The 27182-nt window shown below is 47.8% G+C and overlaps 1 protein-coding gene across 1 annotated transcript; it reads right to left on the bottom strand.

Annotated features, from left to right (window-relative positions):
- Positions 1–723: 723 nt before the first annotated feature.
- On the bottom strand, positions 724–26364 carry EDEM1 (ER degradation enhancing alpha-mannosidase like protein 1). The gene is made up of 12 exons (XM_079933156.1): positions 25651–26364; positions 20491–20563; positions 17090–17193; positions 15747–15918; positions 14328–14511; positions 12487–12661; positions 10812–10932; positions 10164–10334; positions 8235–8308; positions 7269–7365; positions 5892–6095; positions 724–4648 (listed from the first exon to the last, which is right to left on the bottom strand). The coding sequence occupies exons 1-12, from the start codon at positions 26166–26168 to the stop codon at positions 4559–4561; spliced, it is 1983 nt and encodes a 660-aa protein (XP_079789282.1). The 5' UTR covers positions 26169–26364; the 3' UTR covers positions 724–4558.
- Between the last annotated feature and the right edge of the window lie 818 nt (positions 26365–27182).

Here is a 27182-nt window from a genome sequence, read left to right as displayed (position 1 = left end):
CACTCGCTCCACAGCTGACCGAGGGCTCCAGCTACCAGGGCTCTGCATCTTGGAGAGGGAAGGCGGGGCTGAGGCGTGATCTATGGCCCTTCAGCTGTCCACTGGCATACTGGGCCTGCTTGGACTTGAAGTCAAGAGGATTACAAACCCATGGGACTTCATACACACACTCACCCTGCCTTACGGTGGCATGTGTTCTGAGATCAGCAGGTGCTTCCAAACTCGGGACTGCCCTTCACCCTGTTGCAATTCAGGATTTTTATAAAGCCCCATCAAAATTGCAATGACACAGAGCTGGGACACCAGGATGTCACAGGGGCAGAATCAGCAATCGCTTCAAGACCCCATCAAGGTTCAGGCAGCAGTAGGCATGGAGGCCATCCCTCTGCAACCCTCCTAGGTCGTGCTTCCCCTGGACCATTAATCCCATCTTAGCCTGTAAAAAGATAGGAGAAAAGAATTGCCTTGCTTAAGGTAACACCAAGAATTCCTTCCAGGTTCTAGAGAGACTCAGGTAAATGGCAGCAAGAATTGAGAGTGAGTCAGGCCTGGGAGAAAGGAGGCTAAGGTGAAGAGGTTAGGGATAGGACAAAGGTCATTAAAAGTGGCTCTGAGTGAAGGACGGTTAAATGAAGGTACGACAGACAAGCCTGAAGTGGTATTCCGCAGGGCTTAGCTGTAAGGAAACAAAATAAAGTTTTTATTCATCCTGTTTTATAGACTCTGCTCCCCTCTTTATCCTCTATATAATGTGTATGTGTGAGTATATAAAGGAGAAACAAAATGACAACTCAAAAAAAAAAGAATCTTTTAATAAAAATTACTCATAAAAATCCTAATAAATTTCAAAGAGCAAGATATTTCTTAGTACATTTATAAAGAACATTTGGTCCTTTTACAAAAAGCTCCCTTTAATTTAAATACATTTCTTATTTACAGATTAAACATAAAATATCATCTATAGTTGCAAAGCGTATTGCACGTTACAGAGAGAAGCATTTGTATATTTCAATAGGTTTTTCCCAGAGTTTCCAACTCTAGATTTTTTTGTGTGTAAAAACATATTTACCTTTCTTGTGCATAATAAATAAAAATGCAGCCTGTGTTTTGCTATTTAAAACTAAAACAAAATACCTTTAAAAATATTATTTCTCTGCCTCTCAGTAAGAGGGAAGGGGGGTAACAAACAAATCAGGAAGGTCCACAGGTACTTAACATTCTCGCCAGATTCACATGTAAATTCAAGTGGGAACGTAACCCTGAGCCCTGCAAAACCTGGGGACACACAGCCCAGCCGACTCGCCTTCTCACTTTCACAAGAGTCCCTGCCCTGCAGGAACAGGCACTAGAGAAGGAGCTGGATGTCTGGGAATGGAAAAGGAAAGAAAGATCAAGACTTTTTTTTTCTAAAGTCCCTGCTCAGCCACTCTAGGGCTGGGGCAATCATCCGGCCCGACCTGGTCACCAGCATTAAATTTGCGGTCGGCAAAAAGAAAGACAGACCTCTAGAAAAAAAGAACTTCTGATATTTTGTCTACAAAACCCAAAGTGAAGGATGACAGTTTGTAATCATTCATTAACTGAGCTAAGAAAATAGCTGAGAGGGATGTTTTTCTTTGGTGGAGGACACAGCAGGGAGGCGAGAGAGGAATCAAGCTGAGACCCTCAGATTGCACGTATCCAGCCAGGGAGCTAATTTCCATCTGCACAGACACCATCCTGGTGCATAAACACACAGAAAACTACTGGACTGATGTGCACACGCCCCATGATCCAGGACAGCCTCAGAACCTGGGGATTCAGTCGCACAGAGCAGTCACACAGAGCAAGTTCTGACGCAAGATTTCCAAGTTCTGAAGGGAAGATTTGAACATGGAAGCTGGATTTCCACCAAGGCCAGGACAATTGGAGAGCTAGCAAACACTTCCTTCATCACCTCCTCCTCCAGGAAACGGAGTTCCTCAGTCACAGCATCTCAGCCAGCGAAGCCTGCCCTGGAACAATTTAGAACTCTGTGGTGGGACATTTAGACTCCACCCACAAAGGTAGCTATAAGGTAGCTTCCCACAAAGGTTTGGCGAAACCACTTTCATTGTGTGAACCAAAGCAGAGTCTAGACATTAGCTACACACAGGATTGCAAGGATGGTGCAAGCTGTCAGCTGTTCCAAAGCATGGAATGTTTGGAATCAGGGTGCTCCTAGGGCAAATCACAAGGGAATTTCCCTGACACTCCCCTCCTCAGCCCTCGCCTTCCTGATCTCCCACGACCCAGAAGAAACAGCAAAGACCCTGAAGGACATATCACAGTTGTTGACACTCTGACCTTTAAAGAGAAAGCAAGTTTTGAACGTGGCTCAAAGGACCTTCTCCGTAACTAGCCACGAGACGGGCATTCTGGCATCTAGTCACTGACTACATGGCATCCAACTTCAGACTGGGCAGTCTGGAAGCTCAGCAACCGGGGTGAGAATGGGTCGCTCACCCTCGGACTCACGACTGGTACAAGTCCAGTGCCTGGAAGCCAAGGGGGTCTGAGACTTAATACAAAACATGTCTCATGCCAGCCTGTAGCCGTGAGGTGCCTCTGTGGCACTCAGGCCCAGGTCCCTGTTCCAGAGCGGGAGGGAGATGGGATACCTGAGCCCAGAGGAGGGGGAACATTGGGGTGCGATAACCTAACAGTGTGATCACAAAGGGCCCACTTTCTTCCCTGAGGTGCCCCATTCTCCCAAACAGCTCATTTATAGTCCCACCTTGGTTTACCTGGAGAACAGGTGCAGGGATGCTCATGCAGGTGTGTGTCTTTAAAAGGGGATATTTTGGGTTTACTGAGGCAATGAAAATATTTTAAATATATAGAGTATTCTCAAAGAAACTTTTCTGTTCAGTAGATGAGACAATGTTGACAAACAGAATGCTTCTGAAATGAAGAAAAAATGTAAAACAGAAGCATTTGATTTTTTTTCTTTAAAACATTTGCACAGTAAATGTTTAAAAGACAGAGGTGACGTTTATTACTGAAAATCCCTCTTCTAAAAACCTCAAAGAACTGAATTAGATATCTATTTTAAAACCAGCAACACTTAAATTTTCAAGAATAAAATTCCTCCCTTTTGACTGAAAATGCAATGGCTTACACAGCATTCCTTTCTAGCTTTAAAAAGACGAAAATAAAATCATTTGAAGTATCCTAGCGGTGACGGGTGAGCCACACGACAGGTGAAACTGGAGGTTTCTAAGAGACTTCCTACCCTTTCTATTGAGGTTCATTTCAACCTCTGACGTTACAGGGAAGCCAAAGCTCAGGGTTCTGGTTTCTCTGAGCCCTCTGCACAGTTCAAAGAGACACAGTTCCGTGCTCACTAAAGAAATAATACCAACAAAGAAAAGAGGCGTTTTAGCACAACTTCCTCTTTATGTATGCTTGCTTAAAATATCAGGCTGAAAGGCAAGGACTGGCCAAGAAGTTTCCAGAACCTGCCTGATATCCATCCCATGCCCCTTTCGCTGTGGTCACACCATGTAGCAATACAAAACAAGGCGGTTAAAATCATAGCAGCAGCTGTGACATCCAGTGGCCCAAACCAAAAGAGTATAAGGCACCCATCAAAAGCCTGCATTGCACAGAGAAATGGCTCAAGGATGCCAGAAAGTCATCTGATCATTTCTTTCTCCCTGACTTAGCTGATTGGCACTAGACACAGGAAACAAAAAGGAAACAATTCCAACCCAAACGTGGTCGGAACTGATAATCCTTGGTTAGTAAATATAAGACAGATGAAAGCTCAGACGATCATAGGTATTTTTCTCTCCCTTGAAAGGCACCTGGTTCTGAAACTATGGGAGATCCTCAGGCGAGTTCACAATAAATGTAGAACACCATCCAAAAGATCTACCTGTTAAGCTCTTAAACTGTGAGGCGACAACTTAAGAGACTGCCTGTTAGAATTCGGATAAATTCGTGAGCAAATAATCTGTCAACACCGTGACGAACTGCATGGGGCGCAAATGCATAACTGGATGATTTTTCCCCATGTGACCGACAACCGTGGGTGGAGACCTGGGACACAGCCCAATTATCCAATAAGAGAGAGAGGATGACAGAATGCAGTAAATAGGGATGTCAGGGAAACCGCAGGCCCTGCTGCACAGAAATTCATTCACACTCCTCTGGCAGAGAGGCGGCCAGGCAGCGGTCACACAAGCGCCGGCAGAGAAGACTCGACGGATTCCACAGTAGGAAGGTCTGGAGATCCAGCCAAAGAGGCCCACCCACGGTGCACAGTAACATCCGCACGTCGTAAGAAGCCAACTCCTACGTACCTTCTCACTTCAAAGTACATCCTTAAGACAAACAGGGCATTTTATTGAACAGAAGAGAAACGCTAAAGTATCCAAGAATCTACCAGATGCGGCTGGGGAGCTGGACAGAGATTCCTACACCATCGTGGACAGCCAGACGCCTAGCCTCCTCCACTTCGGACTGGGTCTCAGCCTGGCCTGGGTTCAGCTGTTTTAGGTCCAGTTTCAGATGAGGCCACACAGGGGAGAGCAGATCAAATCAAGCCAACCATCTGGTCAATCTGTCGCATGTAGACGCTCTTTAAGGGCAGGGAATATCGCCTTTCGTCAGGAACACGATTGCACTAGAAAGAAAGTAAATGAGGGACAATTCGAATTTTGAGTTAAGACGCCATGTGTTAATTCCTCAGATGTGACTGGATGACCTCCCCTGGGGTTTCTCATCCTGGCACTGTCAACACTTGGGGCCTGTCCCGTGCACTGTGGGATGGTCAACAGCATCCCTGGGCTCTCCCGCTATATGCCCCCTGCCCCTAAGCCCCAGCTGTGACAACCAAGATTGTCTCCAGACATTGCTCAATGTCCCTTGAGGAGCAAAGTCACCTCCAGTTGAGGACCACTGATGTAATTTAATTTCCTCACTTCACAGGTGAAGAAATGGAAACCCAGGGAGGCTAAAACACATGCACCCAAGTGAAGAGGGGCTAGGACTAAAACCTGCACCCCCTGGGTCCTCAATCCACCCAGAATCGCAAAACATGTTTCAGCTACTTGAAAATACTGTTGTTTGTCTGAGTCTGTTGCTCTTCTCATCCACAGCTAAACCCAACGCCCCCCACTCGTGCTTTTTGTAGGTGCTCTGCCTTCTGCCAGAGCGTCCCTCCTGGGAAGCCCCCCCTCATCATTCCAGGAGCTACTGAGAGGCAACCTCCTGAGTGAAGCCCGCCTTGTTTTCCTGGCAGAATAATTCCTCCCTCTTCGGTGTTTCAACAGCACTTCACACAGCCTCCTACTGACAAGCACCCGGGGGGAACCGGTCTCTACACTGGGCCCTGGGCCCATCCAGCACCAGGACCCCTCTGACCGGCCCGCATCCCTGGTGCCCGGCACAATGGAATCGGGTCTATCAGACAAGTGTCTCCTTCAGTATAAATCCGGGCTCCACCACGCGGCTCCAGCGTGTGACCTGACCCTCTCTGTACCTCCCTTCTTCTGTCTGTGCAGTAGGGATATTGCGATACCCACCCCTCACAGGGCTGCTATGAGAAGTTAGCATACTCAAGCATTCAGCACAGTGCTTAGCATGTGGTAAGCTCTGTAGATAAACGTTGGCTATGATATTCTCTCTCCTTCTGTTTTAGCCTTTCCTCTCAATCACGCTTTGCTTGCTTAATCTACACTCCATGGCCTAATATAAATTTCAGGGTCTTATCTACAGCTACAGAAATGGCCTCCTTCTGAGACTCTTCTCAAATTACCCAACCCGAGTGTGCCATGAATATTCTGTCAGACACTCTGGATGATCATGTGATGAGTAGTGTTTTCTCTTCCTCCAATTGCAAACCACCCCTGGAGAAAGCAACTTACATTGGAGCTGGAGTTGATGACTTTTAGCTCATGAGGTCTCGGCCTGTGCCCCGACTTTCCCACTGGGTCCCGCCCTCCCTCTTCAGAAAAGAACTCCTTCCAGGGTGACTCCCGGAGATGTGCGTCCACAGATACAATGTGTCCCTCAGTTGTAAACATGTATCTGGTTCCAGATTTGTGTACTGGATTCTCCTCATCAAAGAGCTAGTAGAAAAAAGAAAAGAAAACATACAATTGTAGCAGGTTTGGAACCACTTCATAGGGCGGCTGAGTTAAGACTACTCAGGGACAAGAACCTGCTTGGCTCTCAGGCCAACTCAGGCTGTGGGGCGGAACCCCCAGTCGTGTTGAAACTCAGACACCTGGACTTCCCCGATCCCGCCCAGACCTAGAGATTAGAAAGCCCGGGCCTACGACCCAAGCGCCACTAATCTGTAAAAGCCCTAGATGATGCCCCCACGCTCTCCGGAGAGTCCCAGCGCTGGAATCCTGGAACCACCCCCAGCTCACACGCACCTAGGCCTGAAACTGGAAAAGCCTGGAGAGAAGGAGGTCGGTGGTTCATCCTTCACCAGGTCCCCAGGGCCTGACACACGTGCCACCGCGTGGCGCACTCCTGTGTGGGCTCTGAGGGCACAGGGCACCCCAGGCAGTCCTTCCTTCAGCAGCAGGCATGGGGGGTGGAGGAGGGCGCAGCGGGGGCATCTAGAAAGGACCCCTAACCCAGGCGTGCGGTAAACGACGCATGAGGAAGAACGCAGAACTCTTAGAGACGGAGGAAACCTCACAGGCACCTCAGGTATTTTACAAACGAGGAAGAACACTCGGCACAGCTGCTCCGTGTTCACACGGCTCCTAGGATGAGAACAGGGTCGGCCTGGGTCCTCCCCCTCCGCCACCCCCCGCAGCCCTGAGTTCTTTCTCCAGGAACACCTTGGGGGTCTCCTCCATTCATTCGCTCCAGAACTTGCCCCGTGAATACCCCGGACCCCACGGCTGCCGGACGGGATGCCCGCCAGGCTCTCGGCAGCCGACCGGACTGGCCGCACTGTGCAGTGTGGGAGACCTCGGTGCCCACAGGACCTGGTGGCAGGACCACGTGGCCAGCGGGCGGTCCCCCAGGAACCGTTACCTGCACTTCACACAACGTGTAACCCAAAGAGTGTCTATGTGTGTACTCGGCAGTGCCTCCCGTACGAGGTCAGGAACCACGGAGCAGACAGCAACGTGCCTTTGCTCCGACAGTACTGCGCCCCTGGGCCGGCGAAATGTCCAGCCTGGAGCAGCGCCTGGTGGCGTATGTTAGATGGAAGGCGGAGGAGTGCTTCCTGTCAGCAGAATGGAGCACTTCCGGGGTTAATCTGACAACACACCTACCAGATACAAGTATTTACAGGTCTCGCTGAGGAAGAAGCTCTCCATCCGGTCCTCTTTGGATTTGTCGATGACATGATGCAGCGTAGCGTAGCCACACCTACAGAACAATCACCCAGTGAGGCCCACCTCTGCTCCTTCCCACCTGCTTATTAACTGAAGAGGCAGAAGTAGCCTATTCACAGAGCCAGCAAGGCATCAAACACCCCGTGAGAAACAAACTAAGGTAGGTTTAAGGGCTGTCCTTTTCCAGCCTAGATTGTCTGCAAACTTCATTAAAAAGTGGTCTGGCTGCCGAATCATCAGGTTAATGGCAGCAGAAGGGGGGTGGGGGTGGAGGACAGTATTTGCCAAAAGCATAACAGGACACCAAGAAAATGACTCGCAGCAAATTCAAAAGGACTGATTTAAATTTCGTGTCCCAATACTTGCATAGACTGACTAATCACTTGATAGTCTAAGACAATATTTTGTAAGAAAATACTCATGATATTATAGCTAGGTAAAAAAAGCACATCTCAAAAAACTGAAATAGAGTTTTTATACATATATACACACATTATAGATTTATATATAAATATATAAAAGAGCATAAAACTACGTACTTCAATGCTGATGGCAGTTATCTCTGCAGGTGGAGATTACAGTGATAATATTCTACCTCTATATTTTCTATATTCCATGAACTTTTTAGTATATATATTATTTGTATAACAGGGGAAATAAGTTACTTAAAAAGAGCTCATATAGTCTGCTGGAACCCTACAGGAATAAAGGTGAAAAATAAATTTTAATTCCCACTATAATGGGCAGGTTCTACTACACAAAAAGTAAGCAATTTCCCTACAAAATTAACATTAACGACCTGTTCTAAAAAGTAAAATGCAAAATAGAATAATATTACCTCAGCACAACTCAAATGAAATCAAAAGTGGCCAACAGAAAAAGGATGGAACTTAGAAAACTAACTTGACTTTTGTGTACTTTTCCAGACTCTGCAGGATGTCCATTCCTACATGGAGGTAGAAGGGATTCTTGGTTGCCTAGAGAGAACACGAGAGAATGTGATCCAGCGGGGGCCTGGAAGACACGCCGTCAACACACATCGCGGTGATTGCAGGACGGTCCCGAGGAGATGAATCACTGTCCAAAGGTAGGCACGGGCCAGTTCACTTTATCCTGAAGGGTCGCGAATGTTACAGGATTAAGGTGTTCTGTTGGTTCACATCAAAGCGCACCTCCAATCTGCTTAACTTGAACGGGGTGGGGGGCGGGGGCGAGAAGATCTGCCCCAGAGCAGATCAACTCACTGCCTTTGGCTCTCGTGATCCCCATCATGGTCAGAAATGAAACAACGCCTCACTGACAGCCCCATATCTGAGAACAAATCCAGTTTCTGTGTTGCCTCAGAACTCGCTCGACACTTAAGCTGCGAGCACAGGGGAACAGGACGTGGCCCCCATTCCACCCACAGCACCGTGAGAAGGGCGGGGACAAGAAGACTCTCAAGTATCTAAGGAGGCCTCCACGTGCTGTGCTCTCTCATCACCCTAGGAACTCAGTCCCTGGGTTGCTGCTTCCTCTTCTGTCACGTGCTCATAGATGGTTTCGTTAGGGGAAAAAAAAAATTCTCTGGGAAGATGAGACTTTTATCCCAAAACTAGTTTGAAAGTTGGGGATCACCTATAATTCGTGCCCAGTGCCAACTGCGCAGCACCAAAAGCAAACGAGCACAGGGTCAGCTGTGTCTGGATTAGGAGGGCACACGGAGCAGCTTCTGAAGGCAGGGCGGAAAGCCACAGATTTCTCTGGATTCTAAGAAAGTAGTCAGCATGAGGAAGAAGCTGCAAGAAGAAAGAAGCAGTGACAAAACAAAGAGGCATCAACCCAAAGGCAACAGACCTAAGCTTAAGAGGAGAACGCAGCCAGCACCCGAGTGTGTCACCCTCGCAGCGCGAGTGGCCGGACTCTACCCTGGGATCTGGGATCCGGGAGGCGAAACCAGAGGCCACCTCCCCACCCCTGAGAGCTTACATACAACTCACAAGGTCTCTCTACACCTGAAGTCACTTACCAGTTGCATAGGATTTCTCCCTTTTTCAGAAGCAAATGGCAAGGATTCGGTGCTAAAAAAAACTATGGAATAAATCTAAACTACTAATCCTACTACCAGAGCTCATGAGATCTCCTTGCGAGGGCCTGCCCACTACACGCGTCTGCCGAACGCACGGAGGGCCAGCTTCTGGGAAAGCGAGCAGCTCGTGCTGCTGAATTTGCGAACGGCTGACAACTCTCGATGTGCATGTATGTACGGCACGCCCAGAGGTATAAATATCGGCCTTAAACCGTCGGGGAGAAGATTCTTCACAGTTAGAGTGACATTTCCTCTGGCATTCAAGTAATTCCACAAAAGAGGAACACTGTATGTGTTTTTGAACGATTAACAAAAGTAGGCACTCAGACAATCCCAGAAGATTCCCTTTCCAACTAAGAAAAATAATTTTTCTATCTGAATACTTTACACAAACCAGGGTTCCACAGTACATGAGGACAGAAATGCATCCCCCAACAAGAGTTGTTTGGTCAAATAAATTTGGAAAACAGAGAGTACCAAATCTTCCTCTTGATTGAAGGATGTGAGAAACAAGCCCTGCAGTGAAGATACGACTCAGCTTTGCAGACTGTAGGGCAAACGCGTACATGACCGCAGACGTCTTCCCTGTCCCGTGCGACCAGGACAGACACTGAGCGCTAACAAGGCTCTGGGCCGGTGGTCACTCTAACGGTCGCTGTGAAATAACACTATTCCCCACCTGTCAGCAAGTGTTCCCTACGAACCAACTGCTACAGGTCTTCCCAGCATTTCAACACAAACTACTGTTCAACAAGCTCTCGTACCTGGTAGAGGAGATACGTAGACTCCACCAGCTCAGGTCTCAGTGGGTAGAAGAGCACGTCGGGGGCCTGCAGCTGCCAGTTGTACCTCTCGGGGAGGGCCCCATAGCGCTTCCATATGGCGTAGTAGAAGGCGTGCAGGCAGATGGCGTCTTCCACGTCTCCTATCAGAACCTACAGGGAAGGCGCAGGTCACCAGGCTAAGACACTGTTCTCAGAGCGGCAAGACGTGACACAGGCCCTGGGCTTCCCCCTCCCCGCACTGGTCACCTGACCTACAAACGTGGCTGGAGACAAAACCAACCCAAAAGGAGCATCCCAGACAGACCCCCCCCACCCCCCATCTGGCCATCAGTGCCAAAGCCCTGAGAACTGCACAGGACAAGAGGCTAGCTGTACTCGTGAATGGAGAACGGACAACTGAGACATGAATCACCCAAAAGTCACACGCCGTTACTTTTCTGGCATGGCTTTGCACTGATTTAGTGTGGAGTAATGCCCAAAGAGAATAATGGGGACGTACTGTGCTATTCACTTCCCAAATCTGAAGGAGCCAGAGAATGTTCTGGTACCATAAAAAGAAAACAGAGGGGGGAAAAAAAGCCCTTTCCCAATGACTGCTATTTCTTAGCACACAGGATTGCGAAATACCTGCAGTCCTGGGAAGAACGCCTGCAGAGAGTCAATCCACGTGTTCATCAGCTGCCCGCTGAACATGTTCACGTTGACGTAGAGGGGCGGGTCCCCTTCCCCCTCGTTACAGGCTTCCCGACTGAGGAGCCACGCAGAGAGGCCAAAGGGGAGGAAAGAGAAACAGCTCAGGCTCTGTCCCCCCAGCAGCCCCTGGCAGCTTCTCTTAGATGGAATCAACATTAACCTTTTCTCCTCACTCGTTCTTTAAACCTTTGCAGACAGGCTGCCTCCACCTCTCAATACGAGACTCTAGCATAAGATGACACTTACCAAAGGATGAAAGCTCTAAACTCAGCCATGGTAACACACTGGGATTTCACTGCATTTTGCAGAAAGCACTTTGACAATCAGGTTTGAGAAATACTTCCACGTAATTTGGTATATAGCATGGGTCAGTTTTGACCTGAGTGGGGAAGTCTGGTTATTTCTGCACAAAAAAAAGGAGTCTCTTCTCTAATAAAATCCTACACCACGGGCCTGGAGGAACACCTCAGAGCACGAAGCTCAGTGATTACTACTAATTTAGTAAATTTAGGGGCTTTAAAAATCGAAAAGGATTGAACTCTGGCCAAACAGCCTCTTACTAAAACACATCACTTGAATGATCCTACAACAGCTAGGGTAGAAATGGGCAGGCAACTAGTAGCTATCACGTGCACTGGCCACTTAACACACACACGTGCACAAGGGAAGACCCAGGGAAGGCAGAGGCGGCACCAGGGTCGAGGCCGCTGCAGCTTCCAATGGTACTTCTCTTCTGCCGTCCTGAACGCACAACTGACAAGCGGCAAGCAAAGCTGTTTTAAACAAACACAGAGGGAAAAGAAGGTGGCAGCTGTCCTTTCTCTCATCAAGTATAAAGATCAATCCTAACTTCTTTAGAAAGTGAAAGAACCAACACAGCTGTGCCGCATTACAGCGCTATGTGCAATTTAAACCAGCGAAACAGAGGGGTGTGTCACTCTTGAGGCAGCCAGTCTCTGGGCGGCCCCCAGTGGCCCCCGCCTCCTGGCTGTCACACCCTTGTGCAGTACCCTCACAGACTACATCAGCCCTGGTCTGTGTGACCAACAGTGTCCGGCAGAAGTGCTGGTTGTCATTCTGAGATTAGGGCATGAAAGCATATGACATCCATTCTGGTAGCTCTCTTTCCATCTCTCTCAGATCACTCATTCTGAGGAAGCCAGCTGCCATGAGCTGCCTACAAAGAGGTCCACATGGCAAGGAACTGACACTTCCAGCCACAGTACGTGAAGAACTGAAGGCTAGGAGGGGACCCTCCAGCCCTGAGTGAGCCGTGACAAGGCTGCAGCCCTCACCAATAGCTTGTGGATGACCTCGTGAGAGCCCCTGGATCAGCCCAGCTGCTCCTGGCTTCCTGACCCTCAGAAAACGGGTGAGATAATGTTTGCTGTTTTAAGCCACTAGGTTTCAGGGTAATTTGTTACGCAGCAGTAAATAGCTAATACACCTCTTCACCACCCCCTCAAATGACTAACAAACAACTAGGAGGCAGTAAAATGAGGGCAGAGACCAAAAGACCCTGTGAATCTATGTTGAGAAAAATACGAACATTTCAGAATACATTCTGTTTGCTTGACGGGACAGTAAGAGAGATGGTGAGGAGACATACCCTCTTCTTAAGTAGTTCTGAATACTCTTATATACAGCATTAAACATTTCTAGGTCTTCTTTTTCTCCAAAGAGAATGTAAGATTTCAAGAGGTATTCATAGAAGGAGTCCAGTCCGGCACCCAAGCCACTCTGCTTTCCGACCCAATGGCCCGTCTGAATGTTCACAACATTGCCTGTGAAAACAAGCAAGCTCGTCAGGGCCCCCGGGTGGGGGGCCGGGGGGCCTCCTACTTCAGCCCCACTGCTGCTCAGCACTTTCGTCCCTCACAGGAAAGAGGAGGGATGAACGCGTGGCCCTCTCGTCTTTATCGGTCCTATCAGCAGCATGGGTGGCCAGAGCTTCCTGAACATACAGTGTTTCAACACTGACACAAAAATGGGGAAAACATTTAATGCACAAGAAAACTAGGCTTGTCGTGTTGCTTTTCCAGGTTGACAATGCATTTCAAAAGCCTAAAGGGTGTTGTTCATCAGAGAATGATAAATTTTATAATTTACATTATCTGTAAAATGGAAAAAAAAAAGAAAAACGGAAATAATTCAAATGTCCAACATCAGAAGAGTCAATGGACTGTCATATAGACTTTAAAGACAATAACTGTGAAAGCAACACAACAACTTGAAACCACCTGCATTATTTGCCAAATGAAAGGCAGAATAAAAATATCTATATTATAATTTGAAAGTATACAAAAGTTGCACATGGGGCTTCCCTGGTGGCTCAGTGGTTGAGAGTCCACCTGCCGATGCAGGGGATGCGGGTTCATGACCTGGTCCGGGAGGATCCCGCATGCCGCGGAGCGGCTGGGCCCGTGAGCCATGGCTGCTGAGCCTGCGTGTCCAGAGCCTGTGCTCCGCAACGGGAGAGGCCACAACAGTGAGAGGCCCGCGTACCACAAAAAAAAAAAAAGTTGCACATGACAGGCTGCAAGGGCCTATGGAAAATTTTAAAGTTGACAGTTTGGGGTGACACTGGTAATGGGGTGACGGGGCAACTGTTTTGTTTCTACTGTTATTGTTAAATACAAAAAATTTGTAAATAAATTGAAGAACTTAAGGAACAGTAATCGAAGATCACTTCTAAAAAGCAGTGCTTTTGCAATGACACTCTAGGCTCCAGGACCACCAATCCAGTTCCTTCCCGATGACAAAAAGAAAATATTTCTCAAAATAAGACAAACAGTTACAAGAGGCAAACAACCTATTTTAAAATAACATCTCGAGCTAGTAAAATACTGATAATCATTGAAGATAAATAATGAGTACATAGGGGTTCATTATTCATTATACTTTTTCCTACTTCGCTATGTTTGAAATTTTCCATAATAATTTTTTAATAACATCTTGATCAAAATTCTCAAGGGAAAAAAATAAAATCTAATACAGGTTTAATCTGGGCTTTTAACCTACTACCACATGCCGTGATTTTTTAAAAGGAGGAAGTCACTCTACCAGTTAACTCTAAATTCCTAACTCTAACTTCCTATCTTTGGAACCTTATACTGAAGCAATATAATCTGCCTCCGAGGCAGTTCTTTTTATAGCATTTAACAATCATCTTCAAGTGGAATATGCCAAGGGATTCAGATCAGAAGGGAGCCCTCAAATAGGAAGAGCATTACTCTGTCCCATCAAACCTTCCACCCACCCTCTAAGTGAAAAGTCACAGGGAGAAATCAGATGTGGCAGACACTGACGGAGGGCCCTTCTCTCTGAGCTGTCAATTTTCAGGTTCAGTGGTACAAGGAAGAAGGAGTGGAAAGGAGGGAGGGCCCCAGAGAAGAGGAAAGGAAAGGGGGCGATGTGCACAGTGCCAAGGGCCTCACAGGTGCCCCACACCTAACAATCCCGTATCGTTGCTCCGCAGGTTCCAAAGGGCTTTCACGGCTCTCCTGGCCACCCACTCAAACGTGGAATCCCCCAGCAGTCGACTCAGAATCCCAAATTCCACCAGCAGGGAACCAGCGCCGGCCGTGCACGTCTCATTATTACTGTCAGGAGGAACGCCTGTCTTTAGATTCACCTGGGGACAGGAAGAGACAAAGGATTTGTGGCAGAAGTCAAGGAGCCCACAGGGCTAGAAGCCCAGGTTACAGCGACCACACTCCACTAATGAACCAAGCTCACCACAGGGGGAGTCAGCCCGCTGCCTCCCACTTTACATTCAAAAGGAAAATGGGAGTAAGTTTAAGACGCAAACAAGACAGTACGAACACCAGAGCCCTGTGTTATTAATAAGAGCAAGCCTTGGGGGAATCATTGTAACGCTATTCACTAATCTGCCTCTTCCCAGCAGGTTCTCTTCATGGTGACGCAGCATGAGGCTTTGGCACTGGGGACAAAGGCAAGCTGTGGAACCACGTAGAAATTTTAAGTGAGCTGCTATGAACTCACTCCTGCTCAGCAAACATTAACAAATCTTGGACTGGGAGAGAAATGAACCCAGCGAGCAAGTGACAGCCTGTTTGATCACTGAGGCTCAGTGGTCTGGCAATTCTCCACTGGTTGCTGACCCAAAGGCTGACTCAATTCTCAGAGGGGTTCTGGACTCAGTAAACCAGATGCCACAAAGACAAGAGTCTCATGCCAGACCTTGCATTTAAATCAGCAGCTAACTTACTGGTCTGTACAGGTTTTATTTGAAAGATCCACATGAAGTATCCAAAAGAACATTCGCTGAGCTCCTATAGCGTACATGTGGGGAAATGGACCCAAGTCAGAAATGAAGACAAACTGCCCCCACTGTTTTGCAGCAGAGGATGTAAATCCCACCTGCAAAAGGGGTTAAGAATACAGAGCACAGGAACATAACTTCCTTAAGGGAAAGGATTAAGTCAAATATGTCACTGTGGGCTTCCCTGGTGGCGCAGTGGTTGAGAGTCCGCCTGCCGATGCAGGGGACACGGCTTCGTGCCCTGGTCCGGGAAGATCCCACATGCCGCGGAGCGGCTGGGCCCGTGAGCCATGGCCGCTGAGCCTGCGCGTCCGGAGCCTGTTCTCCGCAACGGGAGAGGCCACAACAGTGAGAGGCTCAAGTACCGAAAAAAAAAAAAAAATTTTCACTGTATGCCCAGCACACAACAGGTGTCCAGTAAATGCTGAATGAACTAAAAACCATTTCTATCATATTTAGGGCCAAATTCTCTCAAGGACATGGCTTTCCTCTTCCGCATCAGCCCCACTCCTTCCCGCAAATAAATTCATCAACAAAGAGTTTTAATTCGGGAAGGTGGTGAGTTGTTGACGCCGTCTACCTACCCGAGGGTAGGGGATCCCTGTCCTGGTGTTTTCAAAGGCAGGGAGGAGCCGCACGGCCAGGTCGTGAGCCATATGCAACAACTCATTATCATAATCCTTAATCGTCATGTCACCAAAGGGCTGCTTGGAGTCGGTTATTATTCTGTGGGCAGAAAGAAGGCTTCCCAGGACCCTAATGGCAGGAAAAACAAAAGAAGAATAAAATCACGTTGGTTGTAAATGTGTACAATGCAGCTCAGAATGACAGAAGCAGGCTTGAATCCCCTATGGACTTAGCACTGCCTGAAATCAGAGGGACTGGACTTAATGACCCCCTGAAGTTCTTTCCAGCCGTGATAGTAAACGATCATTGTTAGCTAACAGCGTTATGGAAAGGGAGAAAGCGAACCATTCTTCTGAGGCTACTGAGAATAATCCCACTTGAAGTAGTAACAATGTTTAGTCATTTTCATCATCTCATCAGAAGGGAGTGTCCTAATCATTCCCAGAATAAATAACACCTTTTAGTATTAATAAACTACTCTTGGTTTCTCTCACATGGGGAAAAAACTTAGCAAAATAAAAAACAGAAAAGAGCAAGACAACAAACACTAAGTAACTTTTGTAGTTCTGGCTGCCAAGCAACGTCCAATTCTCCAGCTTCTGCTAAACAGGCAAGGTGGGGAAGAGAAGGAGAAGGAGAGAATGACCCGACTGACAGGCAGGCGCCCCCAGCTTAGATCTCAGTCCCTCAGCAGCCACGAGTTCAGGTCCCCCTCCAATGAGGTGAAGCAGATTGTGACATTTTTCAGAACAAATGTTTTCATAACTTTACTTTTAAATAAACGCTACATCTGGAATGTTATGCAGTGATACAACTTTCAAAGTTTAAATGGAATAGGAAGGCAGTCGCAATCTATCAAACTAAAAAGGCAAGATATAAAACATGAGCCCAGTACATTAGAGAGACGGAGAGGGAGGGAAACCCAAATGGTCAGCAGTGGTTTTCTGCAGGCGGTGGGTGACAGGAGAAACCATGATTCCTTCAGAAATACATAGGGGTTTTCCTAGGACACAGTGGAGGAAATGAGACCAGACATAAAGTGAAATAATGAAAAACTCCTTTAAAGGGACATCTATCTTAAACCTGCATTACAATGTGTCTTTCTATTTGGCCCCAAATAGAATTAATGAAATGGCAACTGTTTCAGTTTTGATCAATGCAAAGCAGATGAAAAAGGGACACAGTGCCCACAAGGTCTGCACGGACTCCCTACCTGGACCCCGGGGCTGGTGGACCCTCCAGGAGTTTTCTCCTTACACACCCAAAAGCAGCCTTCAATCCGTTTGATGTACTATTTTACCTTATCGTGGCCTCAAAGACTTGGACGGTGGAATCTTTGTCAAATGACACTGTGTTGATCACTAACTTGACTGCTTTCTGGAACTCGGATGAATTTCCCATTATCTTTAAAAAGAGGAACACAAACCATTACAACGGCCTGAAACGACACTGAGGCTGCATGATCGCAGGAGCTGGGCCACTTCATCTGAATGTCTGTACGTGTGGTTTTGCCACTCGTGGGAGAAGAAACACAAAAGGCAGAAGAGCACAGTTATCTCTTAGAACACATTCTGGGACAGACGGCAAGCCCATTTCCACCAAACTCAAGCATCCTATCTCCAAATGGCAAAACTGTGTCAGTAACTCCTCATAAAATCATTAGCAGCCCTCCTCGTCCTGCCCCATTCTCCCTCACCTTCTGTCTGATCTTGTTTAGCGTGCAAGGCATTACACTTCCAGAAATTCCTGAAATGAGTAACAATAAATCCAAAAACTGAAGAAACGAAAAACATGGCTTTCCCTCTGCTCCTCAGATAATGCAACAGCTTGGGCGCTTAGCTCCCAGGAGACCGAAACACCTGGAAAACTGACTCCTTGCTTGTTACCCAGATGTCTGAACACTTTGGGAAATAGTGGTATTATCTTTTGGAGCATAGCATAAGACCAATGACATTCAAAACAAACAAAACATACAAATAACCAGCTCTACGTCCTTTGTAAGAAATGTTCTAGAATTAGGATTCCTATTTTGGGTGTGTGGATATGGTATCATTCCAAGCTTCTCTCTCTTATATGAACTGCAAATTGGACATAAAATTTGATAAAAATAACCTGAATAGAAATGCTTTCATGCCGTTCAAAATTTTATGACAATCCTGGCACTATAACGACATCATAAAGACACCAAAAAAAAAACAAAACAAGAAAAAACAATTTCATTCAGACACTACTTATTTCAAGTATGTCTTATTTCCTAGTGTTTATTGATCTAGTGCAGCTTTTTTTCTTTTTCTCCCCCTCATTGTTATTTTGCTGTTACATGCAGAGCAAGTACAGACGTTTCTTTTCTGGCTTTCGGTTCTTTCTTTTTAAAAGATTATGCGATCATGCTGCAAGTTGCATCGAACAGTCAAGGGACTGCTATCGTCAAAGTGTTTCCAAAGCACACCTGTTAAAGTTTGTTTAAAATGTCAGCAAAAGAAAAGGGAAGCGTCAACAGAAGTAACACCTGAAAAATAAGCCTGAAGTGTACCTTAAAGACCGGATGTTCTACAATGAAAACCACAGAGATGGGTCTGTTTCCCCACAGATGTTCACCAGCAGCAAACTCTGTTATAGCAGCTGCAGGCACTGATATGATCTCAGATCACGTGGAGGACGGCAAAGGAAGCCAACAGCTTTCAATGATATATTGTAATTTGCCATTTTAGACAGCTACGGAACAGAGTAACGAGGCTCTGAAATCGTTCACTCAGGCTCAAGAAAAGCTGGACTGCGTTTCTTTACTTCTCAGAGCCTTTAAACTGCTGGTGTGCATGGTGGCTCTCCAGTAGTGGGACAGACTGGTAGAATTTCTCAAGTTCATTTGGGAGCAGAACTCTTCTTTGAGGGAGGACACCCTTGGAATCTGTGTTGGGAAGTGCCAGGTTACTAGAAATTCATTTTCTTAACACGTATTTGCCCTCCTATCATGTATCAGACACCATGCGGTGTGGACAGAGTGCAGTGACTGTAACAGGGACAAGGTCTCTATACTTCAAGAGCATGGCAGACGGATAAAAAGACACAATGGGGCAAAAAGAGAGAGGGTCAGGGGGAAAAGGTGTGCTTTCATAAGCTATATATGAGTCTTGGGACTTTTTTTAGAGCAACACTTGTAGCCTGAGCCAGCCTCTGGTCCCCTCAACAAGTTAACTCTAATCAGGGTGAACACACCCGTCCGGGCACATTTTGACCAGTGATGGTGGATGACTGACAGGGAGTAGCAATCACTTCAGAAGGAGAGATTGGGAAACTAAACTGCTGTGCAACTACAGCCTGGCAGAATGAAACCCCGGGCTCTCTGTTAGACCATGAGCCTAGGGGAATTGAGAAGGACCGCTCCAGCTCTTCCCAAGTTCCGGTAATTCTACTACTAGCAAGATCTGGGACAGCTGTAATGCAAACTTAGCTAGTGTTACCCAATCCTAACTCCCGACAGCTTCAAACTCTGTTTAAGGAAAGTTAAAATGCGGGATTTGGAATCGACTACAGTACAAATTTTCTTATGGTAAAGGTGTGCCGGACAACGGAGGAGAGCAAAGAGGCAGTAGAATCGTGTTTACTAAGGAAATTTTTCAGCGCTACGCTGGGATATAGTCCCTTGCTGTATTCTACAGCAAAGGGTCGTGAGGCACACCAAGCACACAGGGCAGCCTGGTAGCAAGAACCATGCCTGGTGCCTGACTGCCTTCCACGTGCTTTGGCTCATCTGTCTAGAGGCCTCCAGCTGCCTTGAGGGAAACCAGGGCTGAGCATGTAAAGGCTGCTCCTGAGCTGGCAGCCCAAGTCTGGAGGGGGTAGTGTCCACAAAACACGGACAGCAAACAAAACAAGAGTGTTTATACAGAGGGTCTCTGCGCAGGGGCTGGAACCAGGGCTCAGACTTGATTTTGGGGAGCCAGTAGCTGGGGCACATTTCAGGGGATCTTGTCCCCTGGAGATCTTGAAATCCTGAGATCCTGTCTTTTACTTCTGAAGTCTTAACTACAGTAACTGTATACTGGTTCCTTTAAGGAATAAGATAGTGGGGACCCTGCAGAAAAATAGGTTTCCCCCAAAACAATCACATTTTCTTTTTTTTTTAAAAAACATTTTTTAAAAATTTATTAATTTATTTATTTTTGGCTGCGCTGGGTCTCTGTTGCTGCCCATGGGCTTTCTCTAGTTGCGGTGTGCGGGCTTCTCATTGCAGCGGCCTCTCTTGTTGCGGAGCACGGGCTCTAGGAGCACGGGCTTCAGTAGTTGTGGCACATGGGCTCAGTAGTTGTGGCTTACGGGCTCTAGAGCGCAGCAGGCTCAGGACTTGTGGCACACGGGCTTAGTTGCTCCACGGCATGTGGGATCTTCCCGGACCAGGGCTCGAAACCGTGACTCCTGCATTGGCAGGTGGATTCTTAACCAGTGCACCACCAGGGAAGCCCAACGATCACACTTTCTCCTCTGCTTTTTTAGGAGAATCACATTTCCCCTCATCTAACCTTCAATGTTCTTCTTGCTCTCAGCATTAAGCTCATTAAAATAAACAATAGCTATCAGAGCTATGAATACATGTTGAGAATCACGTTTCCTGGAATTCTCATCCCTGGGGGAAAGTAAGGGTAATTAACTCCAAAATATCTTAATTAATTTTTAAAAATAATAATAAAGCTGAACACTTACTGCAAGTGTATCCAACGCATCAACAAGAGTCAGCGAATAATTCCCTAGGACATCATTGATGTTCAGATTTGAACTGAAAAAGAAAGAAAATTAAAATTAAACAAAGGTACTTTTAAAAGATAAAAGAGGCAACAAAACTAAACACTCATCAGAAACTAAAATGGCTGGACACTTATTTATTCAGGGACTACTGTGGGTGGATCAGTACGGCAATGGTCCTTCTGCCTCACAAGGGACAGTCTCTATAGTGGCACAGAATAGCAGAGACACACACGCTTATACTATAGTGGAAAGAACACAAAACGGGAAGTAAGGAAATGGGAAACAAGAGTCATTGCCCTCTCCAAGATACAGTTTTGACAGCACAAATGACCTTTCTGTCCAGCTTCAAAAAGCTCTGATTTCGAAATCATTAGGAATGAAAAAGGAGAGGCCCTGTCACATGACCTGCAAATAAAACTTTAATACAGAGATCAGACACTGGCGCAGATTACACACACAAAGCAGCAAATAAATACCTCAGTTACAGGCTCAGTATCACTCATCTGTCCTTGGGGTGGGGGAATACATTAACTGCTTTGTATCATTTTTTCCCTAACATACCACCCAAAGAATCCCCACCAGCTCCATCAATTGTGAGGAGCTGTTGTTTTACCATGAACCAAGCCAGGGCTTCTCGTAACTGCAGCTGCATTAATGATTCTACCACACACCTCCTGCCCCATGATCAACACCAGTCGCCCACTGTGAAACGATCTTAAGACACCAACTTCAGGGCTGCAACGAGGGTAACTGACAGTTCTTTACAGCACTAAAAACGACAAAGATAATACTAATACATCTGGGAAAGGTGGGGACGGAGAAATAGTGCAAGTCATAAAGTCAGCTTGACAAATTCTAGGGAGTTCAGCTATTCCTGTCCCGTTCCCACAAACCCTAGAAAGCAGCTGCAGAAGCTTGAAAAGATTTGAAAGTAAGGAGAGAAACGAAAAAGATGAAAAAGATGTAAGTCAGGAGAGAAAGAGGATGACTGTTTCAAGATTACGTTTATGAAAAACCACAGTGAAAACACCCTAGTTTTATCTTCAGCAACTGATTCACCGTCATTATGATGTCTTCCATCAAACCCCAGACCACGTCACCTGCTCCGTGGCTCTCTCTGATGGGTCCTGTCTCACTTCCCTACGGGCAGCATCTCCGTGTTCCTGTTGCTCGCCCTGCTCTCTGAGAGGCCTCCTATGTGCCTCAGCTGGGGCGAAGTGGGCCCCACGTGAAACACACCTCACATCCGATTTTACCTGAGCCTTTGTTTTAGGCTGATTACGTCACTTAATCTAGGACAAAGAATGTAGGGCAAAATTGTACCTCCTTTTTTTTTGAAACAAACTATCTAGAAGGGGCGATCTAGGAACCAGGGCTCTCACATGTCTCTCCCAAGCCACAAGGCCAGCACACCACACCTGCTGAAGAACCGCACCTGCTGCTTCTAGCTGTCGATTCTTTCTGAATACATGAATATGATTGCAGAAGGTCCTCTGAAGACGAGAGCTGTGGGTTAAGCTCAGCCCTTCAAGGGCAGTGCCAGCCAGAGAGGATATAGGAAGTGTCAAAAGCTGGAGGGGAAGGCCAAAGGAGACAGGGAGATCCTCAGTGCTGCCCACTCAAGAACATTCTACTGAGCCGAAATATCTACCTCCACTGGTCTGCTGCTCAGAAACCAGGAGCTGCCTCCAACAACCCACCTCATCCCAACACGGGTCGCTCATCACCTAGCCTCCAGGCTGGATGCTGGGTGAACCCCGTGGGACCACCCTCCCCTGAGGCGTATCACCCTTTCCACCTGCACCGGCCCTGGAAGGGAGGACTAATCTGGAGCACTGCACTCCTTCCCATGGTTTACTGTGCTTTTCCTTTCAGGCTATAACTACACCGGACCCAGTTTTAAAATACTTCTCAATAGAACGCCCAAGCAGCCACGACAGAGAACAATTATAAGAGTTGGCACAAGAAAAAACGTGTTTGTAGTAACTGGTGGTTCCTTCTCTCCACTCAGGCAAATCCACTCAAAGATCCAAGGCGTTCATGAAAACACTTCCAAATTCTTTTCTACCAGATTGTTACACACTCTTTCAAAATGTGCCAAACTAGAAAAAAGAAAAATGGGGAGGGCAGGAAGGAAACAGGAGACTCCACGGAAGCCTGTTGGCCTAACGGCACCAGATTACCGGGCATCCATTGAGGCCAGCCCACCGTGCAGGCGAGACGGCGATCCGTCTGTCCTGTGCAAACCTGACCAAGAACTCAAACTTCAGGTACAAGGCTGGGTTCAAAAGTGCCCATCTTTCCACATAACCAGCTGCCGAACCACGACGGCTCTCCACTTAAGATACCCTGTGTGCCTGTTCGTGACATTCACCCCACGCTGCATTTTTAAGGTTCTTATTACCCCCAAACAGAGAAGATGGAGAAAACTATGGCCTTTCACAGAAAATTTCTGGCGACGCAGCTAACATAATGCTAACATAGCATGTTCAAAATTAAACGCATGTGTAAAAAAGAAAAAAAAAATTCCACATATACTTAACCTGTAACAGCTGTTCAGAAATCTACCTGGTGCTGTGTAGGCACAGAGGTAATATAAGAAACAGTCCCTGTGTTCCAGGGATTGACAATCTGGGGAGACAAGACAAAGGGAAAGGAAGGTGAACACACAACAGTACTCAAGTCTCACACGATATTAAAAGGTGGAAAAGCAGCTCAAAGGAAAGGAACCGAAAGGAGAACTGAGTAGATCAAGGACAGTCATCTTCAAACAGTTCAATGGTGTCATGGAAAAAGACTTGAGCCTGACTCTGAAGGAAGCCAAGATTTTAGGAAGAAAGGGGAATGCAGAGGAGGCCATCTTAAACTAGGGGTGCCTAGGAACGAGTCGGTTTAGGGGCCAGCATCGGTTTGGTTTGATTTGCTTTTTTGTTTGAACAGCAATATGGTTGGGGAGAAACAAAGAAGGGTCATGCACCCAAGGTCTGAACTAACGTTATTATTCATGAGACTGCAAAGTTTCAATATCCAGACTTACTTGAAGAAACTTTTGAATTTGGATCCTCCAACCCAAATCGGGGATGTGAGAGGAACTGAGTTTACATAGTGATTTGTAGCTGGACAGACACGTTTGCTATTTTTAAAAAAGTGTTCCGGTTTTATTTACTTCGTGTCAATACTCTTCATCCTACCTCCAGTCAAACAAGACACGTAAGATAAGCCTCAAGTAAACGTGACTAAAAAGAGAAGACAGGCACATTTAGCACTCATACTTTGTTTCTGTACTTTGTACATAATATTCTAATGGCTAAGTTACTCTCTTTTTTAAGTGAGTCATTAGAATTCACTTGACAGTAATCATTAGAATACATTTGCTTAAAATAAATATCTGAAAGACTTTTTATTACCAGTTATTTATTGCAGGGATGTAAATGTGGCCTGCTCGTTTCCTGAAAAGACTAAAGTCTGAGAGGAGTTAAGTGAAAGGAAAAGGACTAAGAAAAATTAACTTTCCACTCTTTACGAGCGGCCAGCGTGAGGGTCTACTCAAGGCTACCATAACCCCAGAGCTCTTTCACCTTCTCAAAGACACCAAGGCTGACCAACCGAAAGGGCACAACCCTTCCCACATGGCATCCCCTCAATATCTCTAACTCCATCTTTCCAGAAGCAATGTATCTGTCTCAAAGCAACCTGACCTCAACTTATCCAGACTGTCACTGAACAGTCAAACCAAACCACTCATCAGCAGATGTCATCCCCAAGCAAAGAGAACTAGTTAAGCAAAACAACTCAATTTCCTAAAATCTGGAAAAGCCTAGTAATTTTTTTAAAAAAAACTTACTTAAAATTTTTCTCAAAAAAAAAATTGAGATAGAAAATACATTTCTATGTATAAAGCCTGACACAGTGAAACATGAAAAATATAACTCATCAGTTTCCTACAACTTTAAAAAGGCCAAGTCTTTTTTAAGTTAACCTGGGATGTCCCCCTGGCTTCACTAAAAATCATGCTCTCCAAATGCAATTTAAGACAAGAATCTGTAGATAATCCAACCATTTTTAAAACTCTTTAAGTCCCTTTAGTGTATGGGCTTCCTTTTTAGGACCTAAGGACTGGACTCTGAGGCTTTTCATCAGGTGAAGGAAAACACAGGCCTCAAATGTCCACAGGGACCAAGCAGCTCAACTCCTCCGCTGCCAAATGAGGGGAGCGGCCGAGAGAAAGGCAGCCATATCCAGCCTGACAGGGTCAGTGTCAAGGCACACCGGTTCCCTCCAGCTAGGAGGTCCTTAGCTGGGTGTGCTGTCCTCTTGGACTCTGATGTCATCAGCAGTAACCCTTGAAGCTCAGCCTCTGCAAACACGGCTGATGGAAGGGGAAGACTGGTAGATCTTCCCTGACAGCCCTGCCACCAGGGTGGGGGAATTTATGGAACAGACCCTACAGAGCAAGGAATGTCATCTTGAGCATCAGGACCCCAAATCTGGGCCACGCAGCCTCTCTCTCTCCCTTCCATCTAACCATCTCAGCCTAAGGAGCCACCCCTGTGATAAAGGAGAAAGGCTGTAGCCCTGCTCTGCCTCAAACTCACTAGATGGCTTTAGAAAGTCCCTTCTCAGGATCAACTCTTGAATTTTTATATTTTTATACAGTAAAGTTGGAGTTGGCTAGGTGGAGGGAGATAAGCGCCGTTTCGAAGCTGCGCTTACAAGGGATTTCATTTTGATTTGACTTTCACTTGGAGAAAGGATTGCAGACGGAAGTCTAAGGCCCCCCAAGCCACCCCTCGGTACTGCCACTGTCCCTTCCGGTCTCTGGGCCTCAGTTTCCCCATCTGTAAAAGAGACTGCGCTGACAGCTGTCCAGTAACAGAGATTCCAGGAGAAGCAAGAGCAGGACAGCCAGCGGGCCGTCCACGCAACCCCCAGCCCAGGCCGACCTCAAAGGGGGTCGGTCAGCCGAGGCGCCGGACGGGTGGGCGCTGCCCCCAGGACCCTAAACGCCCGGGCACCAATGGGGGGACCCGGAGGAATGAAGGCTGCACCCGCCGGGAGAACGGAAGGAAGCGCGTGCGGCGCGCGGTCCTGGGCGTCGGGCCGGCGCGGGCTACTCACGGGTCCCCGCGGTCGGGTCCTCGGCCGCGGCAGTGGATGGGGTTGAGCTCGTCCTCGGGGAAGGCGTGCGCCATGTAGTTGTCGTAGCCGAACACGAACATGCCCCGCGCCAGGTCGCGCATCTGGGCGCGCAGCTGCGGCGGGAAGGCGCCGCTGTAGCGCTTCTCATACTCGTCCCGGCCGCGGCCCCGGCCGCCCAGCACGTAGCCCCAGTGGCCTGGGCCGCAGACGTCCGGCCCGGGCCGCCGCGGAGCCCGCCGCCGCCCCGCCGCCGCCCCAGGGACCTGCGGCTGCAGCCACGATGGCCCCGACGGCCCCCCGGGCGTCCCGGGCCGGCCCGCGGGCCCCGAGGCAGGAGACTCGGGGCCGTCGGGGCCCCTCAGGCGCTGGAAGCCGAAGCTGAGCGGGAAGCGCTGGTAGAAGCCCATGCTGGGCCCCAGCCCGAAGACGAGCCATAGCACTCCGTGGAGGCCAAGCCGGAGGAGCACCAGCCCCAGGACGAGCGCTCGCCATTGCATGGTCGCGCGGGCGCCGCGGGCATTATTTACAAACGCGGGGGGCCTTCCCCGCCGACCACCGCACCCCACGTCCACCCAGTAGCTCCGCTCACTTCCCCTTTAAGGAACTCCCTCGTGACGCACCAGGAACTGGCCCATTATCTCCACACCCCCAGCACCTCGGGCCCGGCCGGCCAGGCCCCACGTTCGCCCGCCCAGTCGCCCGGATTGGCCCGGCCCCGGCCCGGCCTCGCGGGGCGCGGCAGCGGACTCCCTCCCGCGCCATAGGCCACCCGTACGTCTCCAGCGCCGCGAGGCCCCGCCCCTCCTTCCGCCCCGCCCTCCGGGCCCCGCCCCCTGGGCGGGAGGATTCGGATGGGCTGGCGTGGCGAGTAGGGACCGCTCGGGCTCCGGACGAGGGAACTTTCAGCCAATGGGAGCGCGGCACGGGAGCGGACGGCCGCGGGACAAGGACGTGGCCCCGGGCCCAACCGGTTCCGCGTAGAGCCTGTTTCTCCCAGAGCTAGGAAGGAGGAAAACTACTCCAGCTCTATGTTAAGGATGGTGACAGGTAAAAGACGTAAGGAACGAGGAGGAAAAAGGACATTTCTGTAGGACAGGGTTTTTAATTTGTCTGTTATGTGGTAGAGGATGTTTTGTGGTAGAGGATGTTATGTGGTAGGGGATGTTATGTGGTAGGGATGATACTATCCTTAAGCTTAAGACTGCACAAAACGGTATCCTGAATTCTTTATGTTAAAACATCCTAATTTGTAGTCTTTTAACACTTTTTTTATTGAAACACCCTAACTTGGAAGAATTGCTCACGGTGATTGTTCCCAGGTCCTGTCCTAGACCTATCGAACTCCAGTGGAGTGTCCCGAGAATGTGTGTATAACAAGTGTTCTTGAGCAATTCTTAGCATCCGGCAATCTCAGGAAATATTGAGTTAGGTTACATTGCCTTTGTCTCGGAAATAGGATCTTTTTAAAAACAGATACAGCGGTAGGAGTGAAGGCTGCCGCTGCCACCACC

Source organism: Stenella coeruleoalba (assembly GCF_951394435.1).
Source record: "Stenella coeruleoalba genome assembly, chromosome: 10".
Lineage (NCBI taxonomy): Eukaryota > Metazoa > Chordata > Mammalia > Artiodactyla > Delphinidae > Stenella > Stenella coeruleoalba.
Note: the sequence above shows the minus strand (reverse complement) of the source record. Positions and strands in the feature narration are given on the sequence as shown.